The sequence below is a fragment of the Perca fluviatilis genome, chromosome 17, assembly GCF_010015445.1.
Source record: "Perca fluviatilis chromosome 17, GENO_Pfluv_1.0, whole genome shotgun sequence".
Lineage (NCBI taxonomy): Eukaryota > Metazoa > Chordata > Actinopteri > Perciformes > Percidae > Perca > Perca fluviatilis.
Genome location: NC_053128.1, coordinates 21246983 through 21263037, shown reverse-complemented (window position 1 = coordinate 21263037; position 16055 = coordinate 21246983). Strand labels below are relative to the sequence as shown.

The 16055-nt window shown below is 38.1% G+C and overlaps 1 protein-coding gene across 3 annotated transcripts in view; it reads left to right on the top strand.

Annotated features, from left to right (window-relative positions):
* The window catches only part of brinp1 (bone morphogenetic protein/retinoic acid inducible neural-specific 1), a 159911-nt gene that overhangs the window by 51837 nt on the left and 92019 nt on the right, over positions 1–16055 (top strand). For all 3 annotated transcript variants that reach the window (XM_039780768.1, XM_039780769.1, XM_039780766.1), the window contains one exon: positions 14264–14531. In XM_039780768.1, the coding sequence (XP_039636702.1) occupies positions 14314–14531 (218 nt within the window). In that variant the 5' untranslated portion in view covers positions 14264–14313. The remainder of the gene's footprint in view (positions 1–14263; positions 14532–16055) is intronic.

Genomic DNA, 16055 nt, shown 5'->3' with positions numbered 1-16055 from the left:
ATCTTAATTGGGTAAAACTGGATACCGCTACTAAGTCAATCCATATGCAGGAAATAATACATAAATATATTCCCAATTTGATTAATTCTGAAACACTTCAGTGGGTGACACACTAGTTGCCTTCAATCAAAATGACAGAGGCATCGGAAATACACATTGATTGAGTCTCTTAACATGAATAATTTGTTTTCTCAACCAAGTGCAGTGCTGCCAGTGCTCTGCCAACCTGGCAACTCACTCCATTAACAGTCCTCTTCTAATTTTGGAGTAACATGAAATCAACAAGTGGCAGGGTTATTGTGATCAGTCTTATATGTTGTTCTTCACACAAAGAAGACAGACACAGACAGATCCTGAGTGTTTCAGCCATGAATAAAGAATCACAAATCAGCCCGCAGTGGGCCTATTTGTTACGCTGAAATGCTGTTTTAGCACCAAAACCCTGCAAAATCTGACAAGCATGCCTGAGCCAGACAGGGAAATTATTTGTGTTTCAGTCAGATTTGTGTTTGAATCAAACTGCTGACAGTGTGCTGACTGGGAAAAGATGCACAGCGTGCACTGTAAATACAGAAGCATCTCATATATGATTTAATCAGCCACTGTATTCTGTGATTCACTGCGAACATGTTCGGCTGTATTTAATTCCAAACAAATGAATAATGGATGTCAAGCTGCATTGATGTGGGTATTCTGCATACTGTGATGTTGAAGTTACATCATTGTTCAATATGATGCTTGCCTGACATTTGCTGGTAGAAATACATTTTGCTGCATTTTTGCCTTTAATGCTCTTGTAACCCCCAATTCTGAATTGATAATTTGAAAGCTCTAGGCAAAGCCATTATCCAAGTAACTGCCTCAAAACTAGGGATGCTAACTAAATGTCAGAAAAATTGATGATTCAACTAAAGGGATAAAATTATCATCATCATTATTCTAACGTAATTACCATATTACTTAACATTGTCAAAATGTTCCCCCTGTTACCTAATCATGCCATTGGTGATCTATGTGGTTATATGGTTAGTCTTCTGTAAAATATGACACATTACCAATGTGTGTATCATTGATCCTGTTCATTGACCCTGGTTTGCTGTTCACTCATCCACATAAATAAGCATGCGGCATGTTCTGCAAACAGAAAAATCATTGATTGAATCTTAGGGGACAAGGACCAGTACATATTTACATATGCACACACACACACACACACACAGACACACACACACACACACACACACACACACACACACACACACACACACACACACACACACACACGTACCATCCCCAAAGACCTTAGTGCTGCCTTGCTGATGGAGCTTGTGTTGTTAGTTTTGATGATGGAGAGTCCAGTCCAGGTGAAGCTAGCCCGAGCAGTATCCTCTCCGGTGTTTTTGCAGACACTGCACACCAACATGACACCAATGTAGGGCATAGAAGAGGCAACGCGGCAGATTCAACTCACAGTCATGAGCAGAAAAAAAAGTGCAATTGTGGTAGCCTTTGGCTGGATAACAATATGGCTACATTGATGAAACAGTAATTCTGAAAACGGATCACATTTAAAAGAGACACAGATAGTGACACCAGATTATATTCTGCCAATGTACTATTCAGCTCAGGAGAGATTCCATGAAAAGTGCTTGTACTCTGTTGCAATGATCTTTTGTTCGAATGGTTCATCATACAAGTCTTTTGTCATTGTAATTGAGCTTAGCGAAAGTTTAATAAGGAAGACTACCTCATTCTTAATTCTTTCACCTCTAGGCTACTCTTTCATTCATTACTCCTTCGAAGCCACACCTCTTGGCTGCATTCCTTTCATTCCCACCTTCCTCCATTATCATATCACTTTAAAATTCAAGCGTCAACCTCCTCTTAGTTCATCATCCAATCAAGTAAGCCAAAGATTCCGTCTTTGTCTCTTACCCACATGGGAGCTGATCACTAATCAGTGCGCTCTTTATTAACCCATTCAACTGCTTCTGAGACTCACTGCTTGCCTTCAGTCGCCTTTTTGGCACTTTAACAAAAAACTCTTGCCACCCCTATCAAAAGTTGTACCAGACGGTCAGTGTCACAAAAGAGAAAATGGATTACCAAAGCTTATTTCCAGACCAGAAGTCTCACTTAAGCACAATTTGTCTAAACAGCACCATAGCATAACTGTGAACAAGTTTTCTCTACATTTGGTCTCTTAAAAAGCCAAGCAATCTTCAGCAATTATAGAAAGCACAGAAAGTCAGAAAACGAGACTGGAGATTTGCCGTCCCCACGGAGGTGCAGATCGGCATATTTATTTATTTAAATATAAATAAACATATTTTTGTTATTCTAAATGTCAATGTCATGTTCAGATGTTTTGCTCTAACCCTTTTAAAAAAAACATGTGGAGGCATCTTGTTCCTCTTCTGACAAGACAGTATGCAGTATAGCAGCATCAGAAAGCTACAATATTAAGTTGACATCCATCTATGATATCATCCACTTATCATTTCTAATGCCTTTTTTGTACCTTAATCTAGTTTGTGTCAAATCTTCTCTTACCCCTTCCCTCATATACATCCACATTAATCTCTCTCTTTAATGCTTTGAAAAAGATATATATCTATATAATTTTCTAATATTTTGAAAGAATGATGTTAAATTTTGATCTAGTGAAAGAGTTCAGTAAACTTTGTAATATGGACATCTGTTTTACCGTCTTATTTGACTACCACAGGGAGCCACCAAAGTCAGATATTTTCAAATTCTACTGTACATAGTGGATTTAATATAATTAACATTTGATATACAGTAAGTGCTTAATACCTCAGAGAAAGGAAGGGTTACATATATATATATATATATATATATATATATATATATATATATATACCACCATTATCTGTCTTTATTGGAAAATAAACATTTGAAGAAGACCTTAGAAAATCACCCGTGTTATTCTGTGGCTCACGGCGCACATTTGGAAAACTTGGTCTGTGAATTATTAAGCAGCTGTGGGCATGTTGTTGTTGGCTATCATGCATTGAGAATGTATTTAGTGGTTAAAACCACAGCTGACTTAAATCTCTGTATAAAGACATGCATTATACATGGCTTATGACTCAGTTTACTTCCGTCTTCCGTCGCCAAAGAAGCGCTGGAGCATGGGAAATGAAAATGCTAGCCTTGTGGCAAAAGCCTCAGAGCTATGGGATAAAAAGAGGACAGCTTAGGGGAGGAATACAGCAACAGTGGGAGAATTTCAAAGGCAAGAGGTCAAGAGCACTCTATTTTCAATCTTAACATGGGGAATGGGTACAAGTTGGCTGCTATAACCCATATCAAGGGCACGTTTTTGCAAACGATAACCTCCCAGGAAGAGGAGACGAAATATAGTGCAAAAAAGAAAGAGCTTTTCTCAGCAAAAATTCACCATCCTTTTAGTCATATCAGGCCTGAAAATGTCTGCTCAGGATGCCTTTGCGCATGTGGATCTATATACTGTATGACTATGTGTGTGCATGTGAGCGTGCTTGTGTATATTGACAGAGCATCCTCCTAAAGCTGAACCCTTTTCACTACATCTCTTCTCTAAGATACAGTGAAGAACTTATTATTTGAAGCACTCAGTAAAAGTCATGACATTTACCACAAAAAACTGTAATAAAAAAAAGTTGTGACCTCCATTTTTTAACCATAATTTAACAGATTTTCGGTATGTATATTTCAGATTTATTGGCTAATCATATTTGCATCTGCAATTAGACAGTAACAAATTCCCAAATACATCCAAATGAGCTATTTCCATCTGTTTTGTGACTTCATTGTCCTTGGCATTGCAGAGTAATCACTAAAATTGCTCCCAGGGCTAAACGGCAAATGCATCCAATTCATCTGGAGACTAGCAGCAAATAAAATAGCCCACCCTTCTTATATATGTTATATTACAGATATAGTGCAGTTTTGAATATAAAAAGCCACATAGAGGTCTTCTAAGTATGATGCTCTAATGTACATGGCAACACTAAATTGCGAATGACATACTGTAGGTTAAAAGATGACACTAAATTGCAGTTGACACAGAGTAAGTTCATTCTAACTGTTAACTGGGGGATTGAGCTTGGCACTGAATCCTGCATCCTTAGAATATTGATATATATTAATGCACAGCACTAACACAACGCATACGTAATACAGAGCAGTTTAGCTTTGCAATGCTTAATCTGCAAGGAATTGAGATGGGAGCACTTTTTTTTTTCGCCATCTGCTCTGCGTCTCTGCAGATTTTGCTGATTTATGGAAACCACTGAGTCTGTGCTTCCTCCTCTGCTTTCTGTCCGTTTCACACATTTATGGTTTTGAATTAGGAACAATAGGACCATAGACCATCGCCCATCGCCTTAACACCCCATTTGGGGCAAGGCGGTTGTTCAGATAGGGAATACTTGCCAAAGTCTCGTGATTAGCAATTCGTCAAAGGGTGAATAGGAAAGTAAATATCAAAATGGGAAGAAAATGAGGTCACTAAATTCAGTGATGGCATTGCATCAGAGTGCGTGGAGCAAACGGGGGTAGCAAAGGCGAACAAAAATAACCCACTGCAGCTGGACAAAATCTCTCTCCACATAATGCTAGTGGTCCAGTCTCTTGAGAGGGCAGCAGCTGTTATGTATTTCTGTCAGAGAACCATCCCCCCTAAAAAAAAATGTGCAAAAGTAGAAGGTTGTCGTGAAAAGGTTAGGTGAAGCAGTATTAACACTCAGAAATGTGCTGGCAAACATTTTCCTGTATCTTTCCTTTTTTGTCACATACTTTTTTCCTGTGTTATATAAACACCTGGCAGTAGAAAGTGCTCAAGTATGACGGTCGTTAGGAGTGCAAGTGGGGAGGGATGAGTTTGAGTGAAACACATTGTTCTGTTCAAGCTTCATCTTGTGCACACAACGATACAATCCAGCATGAGAAAACGAGAAACATTTCTTTTCCCTACCAGAGTCCTGTACCTCAGATACTGAAATAAGATGAGCAAATCATGTCCTCACCCTGATAAGGTGATACTTCCCTAACATATGTCTGTGAAATAAAATGTAGCTCTGAAATCCAATTGCAGTCTCACAGTTGCCTCGCAACAACACTTCATCACACCCTGCCCCGTGGCACTGATAGTGAGATGTGAATAAAATGTAACAGACACAAGCAATTATGACAGATCAGTCACAGAAGGGAGAAAAGAGGCAGGTTCTTCTGCTGTTATATTCTGCTGGTAATTACAGTAAAGAAAGATATTTTAATGGGGTCTGAGGTGAGCATCACTGCAGTTTAATGAAATGCCTGTTATGGATATTCTTTTTTACTGAATGCACAGATTGTACAGTTGCTAATGCGACAAAGAAAAACAAATGTGTGCATGTATGTGGACACTTTAGTGAAAAGCAGCACCTTGGGTGTATTTATATCATACTTATCTTATACTGTATGCACTCTCTTGGAGATTAATGCATTTAGACTCCCTCTGAGATCCCTTTTCTCCCTGTTCAACCCTTCCTTTGGTCAAAACCTTTTGAGTCTATTCAGTGCATAACATCGTTTGACATTTACATGCATGAGCAAGAAAGAACTATATTGCAAAGAGTGTCATTTACATCCTCCCAGCAACTCCTATTCAGGCTCTTATTCATGTCAGGGGCTCCTCTGGGTGCATTTTGAGTGTGACCAGCTAAGGGAATGGAATTCGCTCTGGCATTTTTTGCCTTTAATCTCACATTGTTTCAGTGGAATGTTAGAACAAGAGGCAGCATGCGAAATCTGTTAAGGTTGGAGCATTTTGCCCCTTTTTATTTGCCTCTCTAAGGCCTTTGGAGACGATGGTGAGAGACAACATATTCCAAAAAAAGACCAGCGAGGTAAATCGAAGGAAAAGCAGTCACTGGTTTCTCATCAATAAAACCACAGAGTAATTAGAGAAAGCACTTGAAAGCCAATTTGCGAGTTGACAAATGATCAATCTTCATCTGTAACGCAGCCACAGTAGCATACAGCAGCAGTCGTGGATGTGGTGACAAATGGCTTGCCTGTTCTAGCTAGCATTTCATTCTCTTTGGTGAAATATTCTGATGCTAGGTAAAGAAGTACAACCATTCTTTGTTTCCTATCAGTGCAAAACACCTTCTCCTGGAATGAGATGAACATAGGAGCACATTCTTACGTCTATGCTCTTTTTGGCTCAATGTGTTTAAGAGACATATGCTACTGATAATCAGCTCAGCTGCCCCATTCATAATGGTAATGAAAAGGTGAGCTCTGTGTATTAAAATAACAGATTGAAGGGAAAATCTGCCTGGGAAAAAAAATAATTCAAGTGTCACAATGTTTTTAGTTCCCTTGCTGCAGAATCCCCCATGAAGCAAATTAATTTCATTTTTATTTCATGCAAAATTGAATTGCCCTTCGGTTAGTCAATGTGCTTGATTTACCTGAATTACACACCCAAAAACTGTACACCTTTACCATCCACGGTGTTTGCTCTTGAGTTTACTCTGATACCTCATCAATTAGTTTGCTTTATGACAGAGACAGTCCCTGTTTGAAATCATGTCATGAACCGCCCCCGCATCGCTGCTGTTCAACTGGGCAGCTATCAAATAAACCTCGCAGCACACTCCTTGCACTGCTTCACATGACAGATGCAACCGGCTCCTCTCCCCGGCTTGCATTGATCCTCCCTGAATAGATTTTTGGACACAATAATTCAGCAGCCAGGTAAATTGGAATAACTCTGACCATTAGTGAATTAGTTTGCTCTTTAAAATCAGCCATTGATCCCCGAGCTGAGCTGATTGGTTGCTGACCAACCAGAGAATTTAATTATCAAAAGATAAGCAAGCGTTGCTTGCTCAGCCATGTTTTCTGAAGGTCAGGGTGCCACTGCAGTCCTTATTTTTAAAGAAACGACAGGAGCAAGGCGAGAGATTCTGGGGGTGAATCCAGTACAAATGAAGTTAGCCACAGCCGGCCTTCCCATTCCTCTGTTGCTTCCAAGCAATTGCAAGTGGCAGACCATTACTACGCCTTTTCAGACACAGCTGTGAGCTGTGCAATATAATTCTTAGAATTCAGACACTGGTTTGGCATATTTATATGCTACTTCACTTTATCATGATATTGTCATTCCCTTGCACCAGTGTCACGTAACCCTTTAGTCCAATTGAGGTCATATTAATATGACTTGAAGTTAAAATAACCCAGAAGAGTATAAAAAAAACTCCCTTTTGGGCTGCTAGCCATTCATAACCTTACGTCAAAGGCTTTGCTTCACTACGCGCATTATACCTATATCCCTGGGAATGAATTTGCTCTGAGGCAGTCATGCTGATAACTGTTCAAGGAGAACTCCATCTTCTTGTATCTACAAATAATTTAAAAATAAAAATTACATATTGGTGACCAGGTGTCATGCACAAGAAATGGATAGATGGATAGTGCCAAAATACATTATATCTGCTCTAATTCCCTCGAGTCTACCTGTCTCCTTGCAAAGCCTTCATTCTACCCTGATCTCTTGCCTCCCTGGGATTTAGAATACAAATAAGGAGAACAAGCCTCCCCATTCTTATGAACTTTATAGAATAAAGAGGGACACTTAGGGACCCACACAGGGGAGAGAGGAATTGATTGGCAAAGCTAGTGACGGGACCAGAATAGAGATTGAATCCCCTTGAATGAACCAGAATGGAGGAGGAGTTGCAGCATGAATAAGGCTGTATAAAAAGAGGATGGAGAAAACAAGCCTCCCTTGTCCTGTCTTGTGATTTCCTGAAGCAGCATCCTCCCCTTTTTACCCTGCTTATTCAAGGGTAAACGTGATCCACTCTCTGTCTCTCCCTCTCTCTGTTTTACTAATCCACTCTTCAAATAACAGTAATCTACAAATAACAGAAGATAATGAATAATATAAATATTTCTGACATACCAACAAACAAATTTGCACATGTGAGATTTGGAATCTGTATGAATTATGATCTCATGCAGCAACAGGACACCAATACCTCAGGATGGAGAGAGAGTTTGAAAATGTATATTTTGCCATGAGCTTGATAGAGTGGAGTCAAGTGCACAACATTTTGGGGCGTTATTTTTTGTTTAATAATCAACAAGCACTCTTGAAATGTAAAAAAGTGAAGCCTAATTTGGTAGCACTAACACATTAAAATGGATTGATTGGAACAGCCCTGCAAGTTCAAACACTTTACATCAGTGTGTAGTTGTCAGTGTTGTGCATTAAATAGGATGTTTTTTTCCATAATGATTAAATGTACAATTTGTACAATAATAAAACAATGTGAAATTGATGTGGCAGTATGGCTAAACAAATAATGTAAACTTTTTAAAATGTATTATTATAGTTTTGTTTTTATTATCTAAAGGAAGAAAAAGGTCAGAATTGCTGCTTTTCGTCCGACGTCTTTTGATTGACAGCAGCTGCCAGAGTGCCTGTGTTACACCGTAGGGAAGGAGAGACAAAGTAAACAAACTTGCCCTGTAGCCTACATGTCATGGGCAGACAGTATGCTGTTAGCGGTATTAAAGAGTAAAGACCACACCAGCATCTAACTGGGCCAAAGTGACTTTGCAGGTATGTTTACATGCTGTTTAACGTGCTGCTGCTGAGCAGCTAATTAGCTATCTAGCCTGCAAACTGACGTAAGCACTTTTCCTCAATGAATGTTTGTTTTGGTCGCTCGATCAACAAACGAAGGACAAAAAGTTTGCCAGTTTTTGTGAATTAGATAAGAAAACTTAACATTTAAGCTAATGTGGTTGTTGTTCTAAGTCTGTGGCTCTCATGTTGTGTAGCAGGGTGCTGACTGGCTCAGTGTGACCGTCTGCTCTGCCTAGAACACTAAAGTTTCTGCCTTATGTAAGATTTGATTGGCTGCATCGAAGCAAGGTCTCCATCAAAACCTTTTTCTTTTTTTTGAATAACTGCTTCAAAAGTCTTTTTAGCTGCTATACTTCTCAATGAGAAGACATTTTCAGTACTTACAAAGGTCAACAAAAACATGATTTTTGTGAACAAATTACATACAATTAAATGTAAATGTAAAAGAGATTAGAAAAGCAATAACATAAACAAAATAATAAAAAATATCTTTCATCTCTTGTGTTTTTCATATAGAATACAACATTCTTGTGTTTCCATTAAGCACAAACTTACAGTACAGCTGTCTGGAACATGGGGCTAAAGATGGGCCTCTTTACAAAATTCATATGTATATACCTTACAGCTTACTTCTCAGTAAGATGCATCTTTTTCTTTACAAAGATAAGCATCTCTGCCTTGGTGCAGCTCAGTCTATTTCTCTTCTCATCCAAGATGTGAGACGCAGAGCTGAACAGCCACTTACTGAAAACAATCCACACCCATTGTCCCAGTGCAAATAACTCACCATTTAGCCAGTGCAAAATTGATGCAACACAACAGTTAAACACAGGCCACTGCCATTGGTGAATGGCATCTTATTTGCCGATAGGACGATGGCATTCAACAAAGCTGATACCGATTTTCGGCTGATAAATTGGTGCATCCATAATGGATATGTCAATTGAAGAAACTCATAAAATCCAGGATGTTTTTCTCACTATAACTTGACCTTTGAAAAGTTTGAGAGGATGCTGATTGCAGTGTCTGACCTGAAAAATATGATCACTGTTTTTTTGTTTATATCACCCCTAAATACCCAGATTTCCTCCCAAAGCTTTAACCTTTTAAACTGGGTTTGCAGATGTAGTCACATCCTCAGTTGCAGTGAGTGACTGGCTTTAGTGGATGGCCCCCATCCAGTTGCTAAAATATCCCCACGGTTCTCCACCAAATTATTTGGCTCTCCTTGTGATGGCATTGAACTGTTTACTACATCGGACAACAGTTCTCGTAGGACCTGGCCAGCAATTATCAACCAAATGTGTTATCTCCTCCCAAGCTAATTTAACATTATCTACCCTCAGTGGCTTATTTACAGTGCTGCATATTTGCTCTTGGTGAGTCAGCACTTTTGCAAGTGAACATCAGTTTATTCCTGAGAGAATCTTTTTTTTTTGTGGTAAATATTCCCGACTGTTAAACTGAAAGAGCAGCGTGGCGTAGAGTCTGCATATTTTAAGGTCCTAATCCCAGCCCATTTCCAGCTGTGCAGCTGGTGCACTGCATCACATGGCTCCAACCCACAAAATACCAAAAGTCCATCACCCCACCTCATGTGGACAGTGTTTTTCCACCAGTGGTCATTGGCCTTTTTTCTAGCAATACATTTTAGTTAAAGGTGTGATAATGTTCAGACGCAAAACCTGCAAAGCAAACAAGGAGAAAATCTGGCATTAAATAAATACCATTTAATGGCAGTTTAAGACAGACAGATCTTACATGGCACACAGATAGAAACAGGCTTATAGAATTAAGCACTGAGAATTTACTCTCATCATGTGGCCATATGAATATAAATGTACTCACTGTTAGAGGTTTCGGACATTCAGACAGCAATGATGCCTCAGTTGGTGGAAATGACTAAGCCTCTGGGTCAAATGCACAACTGATTTTAATGGTAGTGGAAAAATCAAGAGCACACAATAACTTTAGGGTTCAGGTTCAGTATGTAATTATAAAATCCGAGTGAGGGGTTCAGTAATTAATGGGAGATGAAGGGCATATAAAGGTACATTTTGTGTGACCTTACTTGTTTGGTGCTGCCTCAAAGTACAAATAAAAACTGTCCATTCTTGCACAAAGCCCCAGGTGCATATGAAAGGATTTACTCATCACCAATCAGCCCTCTTTACCAAATTGACAAGTTTAGCAGTGGTCTATCAAGGCAGTTTAATGATCATGCACAACAGTAATTCAAATTCCAGACAACAAAAACAAAAATAATCTTAATCCAAAAAACACGTATTCGTGATGAATGTATTTTGTTCCTGCCATTAAAATGTGTCCAAAACTGTTTTGTGGCACTACCTTAAACAGATTTAGTACAGTCACTGCCATATTTAATACAAAACATATCTAGCTTGGGCTAAAAGTATGAATTATCCATTTGCTTTTGTCAATATTTAATACTTTTTTTGTATAGGATATGTGGTGTTGGTGGAGCTAAATATCACTAGCAAACTACTACTAGCATCAGGTGTGCTTGCGAAACTGAATTTGGCAAACATTTGCATTTTTTTAAGTTTGGTTGGTGGTTCACTCCTAAAAGCCACCATAAAGTCTAAAGATGCATAACTTATAATGGATATTGAAATACAATTTTATTTACTGTAACATGCTGAATGGTCATTTCAAGTTTTTATATTTGACTTATTTAAGTTAGAAAATGTGGTCATGATTAATGATATATAATTCAAATGTACACCACATAAAACAAGTTATACTCTCAGATTTCTTTTGTATTCATAAACAATGAATGGGAACAAATTCACCTTTCAACCTTCTAGGTACTAATTGTAACATACTGACAATGGTGACCTTTCTTTTCAATAAGTGAAGTAATTCTTCGAAATCAATTATTTAAAAAAATTGTATATACAGTGGTGCTCATAAGTTTATGAACCCATGCTAAAGTTGACTAAAAAGAGGAATACAAAATATCATCTTTTGGAAATTGATCTTAATGCCTTAATTAAAAAAAATAGGAAAAACATTCTTTGTGAATGAATAATGTATCATAAATAAATAAATGTTCTTCCTTAAAATACAGGGGGCATACCTCACATGTGTTATGGTTAGGATGAAAGATATCTATGGACTGTTATCCTTTCTGTAGACTTACCCGTGGCACCTTACTGTACCAATCAAAAAGATTTTTTGTGACATATGACTGCACTTGATAAACGGAAATAAAAATAAAAGTAAAAAATAAAAAAAAATACAGGGGGCATAAGTATATACACACCCCTATGTTAAATTCCCATAGAGGCAGGCAGATTTTTTTTATTTTTAAAGCCAGTTATTTCATGGATCCAGGATACTATGCATCCTGAAAAAGTTCCCTTGGCCTTTGGAATTAAAATAGCCTCACATCATCACATACCCTTCACCATACCTAGAGATTGGCATGGTTTTATTTCAGTTAGCCTAATAGCTGGTTTGATTTACATTGAGAGATGATCTTATGGAAAGTAGCCCATGCCAATCTCTAGGTATGGTAAGGGTATGTGATGATGTGGGGCTATTTTAATTCCAAAGGCCAAGGGAACTTTAATAAAAATCTGCGGAATTTCACATTTGTAGTCCTCTTTTTAGTCAGCTTTAGCATGGGTTCATAAACTTATGAGCACCACTGTAATTTATTCACTGATACATTTTCTCATAGATGTTTTGTTTTCCTATGAAACTCAACACTCACACCCCCTCTTTGCACAAAGGCATATCATTATCAATCCCTGCTCAGCATCATCCCTCTCTATCAGATTATGTTTTGTTTCATTTTAACAGCCAAGCTCAAATTAGTCTTATGTAATTAGCCTTAAATGACCCTGTTCAGTCCACTGTCATATTTTGTCATTGCCACTTGGTTTCCCTCTGTCAATTGTGCAATTATAGCTGAAATGCATTCTCAGTGATAGTTGAGATTTCATTACAATCAGTTTTAAGAACTGATCATACTTCAAATATGGCAGTAGATTTATAATTAGTTACAGCAAGTAGAGATTTTCAAATTATCCTAGATTGTTCCTGGTCCTTTGGCAAGTAGGTGAAGCAGTGTTTAAATATAAAATTGAATTAATTTAAGGCGTCAAAAGAAAATGACACACTATTGTCAACCGCGATATGGCATACACACACACACACACACACACACACACACACACACACACACACACACACACACACACACACACACACACACACACACACAAAATATGCCACTGTGTTTCTTTAACTTTTGCAATCAAGTAGTTCATCATCTATTTAACAGGAAAAGATTAGGCAATTACATTTTCTCTGCTCTTTTATGATGTGGTATTGTCTAACAAACCATGAAAGGAGGAGGATTTTTTGCATACAGTAGCACTTGATAGCACACTGTTGGGTGCTCCACGGCCAGAGGCCAAAGTTCTTAAATGCAATTACTGATGGAAATCGTTTCCTTATCAGTAACTAAGAGACATAATTTCACTGCCAAGTGGATAATAATGTTCACAGCCAATGCAAAATGAGAAAATTTATCATTTTCATGTTCTGTTTGAAATCGTAAAATGTTTTCAAGATTTGTCTTTCAGTTTTTTGCATTACGCAGGATGTGATTGTGTTAAATGTAATGGAGCTGTGTAGATTGCTGCAACTTGAAATAAATGAAAGCTTATGAGGTACTATACGTATAATATATCACAATATAAGTCATACTACTGTATTTTTAGCATGAGTTCCTTTTACTGTAAGTTGCCCAATCCAGGAAGAGTTTGGTGTTTATTGTCTGCTGCATGTAGGCTTTTTTAAATATAGAAACACCATACATCCCGTCTCTTTTAAATCTGTTTTTAGATGACCTGTTTCTGCTACTTTGCGCACTGTGTCCAATTAAAAAAAAAAAAAAAAAATGTATGGTCTCAACATATTTATAGTAAGCAGGGTCACATTTAGTATTAAAGTGGCATTGTATAAAGCTAAGGGAAATAAGGGAAATAATACAATTGTATTAACCATCCCTAGCAGCTGTAGTGGAACCAAATTGAGTTCTTATTTTGTATTTGATGAAAAAGGCGATGTTTTGTATCACATTAGTTTTAACAATTCATGAAGTCGCAAGTCAATAGTTGAATGTTTCCTCCAGCAGTAATTGACACCACTGGGTAAAGGGAGATGGTGTTCTTCCACATTAGTGGCTGGGTGTCATAACATATCGTAAAGCAGCCTGCTAACCTTGTCAGAACTTATCATGACACCAATTAGATGTAAAAAAAAAAAAAATGATAAGGATGTACTTCATGCTCATCTGCAAAAGGGTAACAGTCCTTGTACGGAGGGGCGCAATCTGTGTGCCTTTCTGAAAAACTCCAGGGAGGCATTGAGGGTGAACAACCTCAAGAGCAGAAAATAAATACACATCATGTCACAGTAAAGTGACAATGACAAGGGCACTATCTTATTTGTTCAGTACAACACAATTAACCTAACTCTATGACATATTCTTGTACTGCTAAAATAGACTTTGTCATGTAACAGCTCTCTATTTCTGTGTCTCTCTCCCTCCTTCCCTCTTCTTTTCTCTCCCATCAGGTCTCCACATAATGGAGCGAGAATGAACAGAGAGCGGCTTAAAAAAAAGCATGAACTGGAGGTTTATTGAGGTCATCTGCTTCCTGTTTATATGGGACCATATAACAGTTCAGTCTTCCCGCCAGGACCTGTTGGCCACTGAACAACATGTCACCAAGCAATATGACTGGCTCATCTCTGACCGTGGACCTTTCCACCACTCTCGGAGTTATCTGTCCTTTGTGGAAAGATTCCGCCAAGGATTTACGACCAGATATAAAATTTATAGGTGAGTTCACTTTCAGCCTGTGCACTGATGCCACACAGACTTTTTCAAAATCTGTTTGTTTTAATGGTTTTTCTATTTTGAGATTTTAGTTGCAAAAAGCTCCGTGTGCATCTTTTATACTGGCTTGCGACCACTCTCAGCAGTGTAAACTTGTTTTTCTTATAGTGCTCTGCTAGGACCTTCACTGCACTTTTAGTCATGGATCAAAATCCAAAAATACTATATCTTACCTTTTGCATAATCCAATTTAAAAGTGTTCCTTACATGTCTTTCAAACTATATGCCCCTGATGACATCACCACCAGGGTTATTTTTTAGCCTTTAGAAAGGCATCAAACAACTGGTTTTACAGGTAAACTGATCATAATGTGAAAAAATGCATTACATTAGCTTTTTTTTGTCAAACAATGAGTTTTACATTACAAAATTGGACACCACTGACCATTTTAACTGGCTATTGATAAACCACATAGTATGACACATTAAAACCTGCATAAATTACCCACTACCAAAAATGAATAAAAGGGTCAGGGCCCAATATGTGCATTAAATGTACAATATGTAACATTTCTGCATTAAAATGTCTAAAAACGACCATACCTATGTTATATATTTTTTTGAGTTGTGTAGTTACACTATCCCAAATGTTTCCACCAAATGTCAAACCCAGAGATATCTGTTATTTTATTTTCAGACACGGGACGTTTCCTTTAGTCGCCTGTCAGTGGCGTCATGTAACCTTTCACCCTCCAGTTACTCGTAACTTCCTCAAAACACGGCACCCAGATCATATGTTCGAGTGTAACTGTAAATCATACAATGTCACAGAAAAAAAATACTCCTAACCGTAATACTGCTTTTTCTGCCAGAAGGCATCATTTTGTGATTACGGCAGAGATCTTATTTATATCAATATCTTTATACTACAATGTGTTGGTTGACAAGTAGCTTACGTTAATGCTAATGCTTGGTGGATAACAGACCCGTCGCTAGACCTCAGTCTTAAGGGGGGCACATGAAATACATGGGGGGGCACAATTATTATTGGCGTACAGTACGTATATGTATAATAATCATATACTCTTGTTATACTATTCGCACGTAATCATCACGTTAAACATAACCAACAGCAATATGACCAGGTAGCCTATATAGCCTACAACACATTACATAGAAGCAATGTTATGAATATCCATAAAACACTTGACTATACAACATATTAGATGTAACACCAGAAGCATCTCTCAAACATTGCATTTTAAAGCAGTCAACAGAAGGATATGCATTGCTATGCATGTGCCATGAGACACAAGACGCATACACCACACACACACACACACACACACACACACACACACACACACACACACACACACACACACACACACACACACACAGACTTTGAACCTACAGGTACTTTGAGTGGAGGCAGCATGTCCTCTTTTCGTCCCTCCTGTCATTTGAAGCTGCATGCTTATTTAAGCCCTTGTCTGTAAATCTTAAACCTTATTTTGTAGAAGGTCG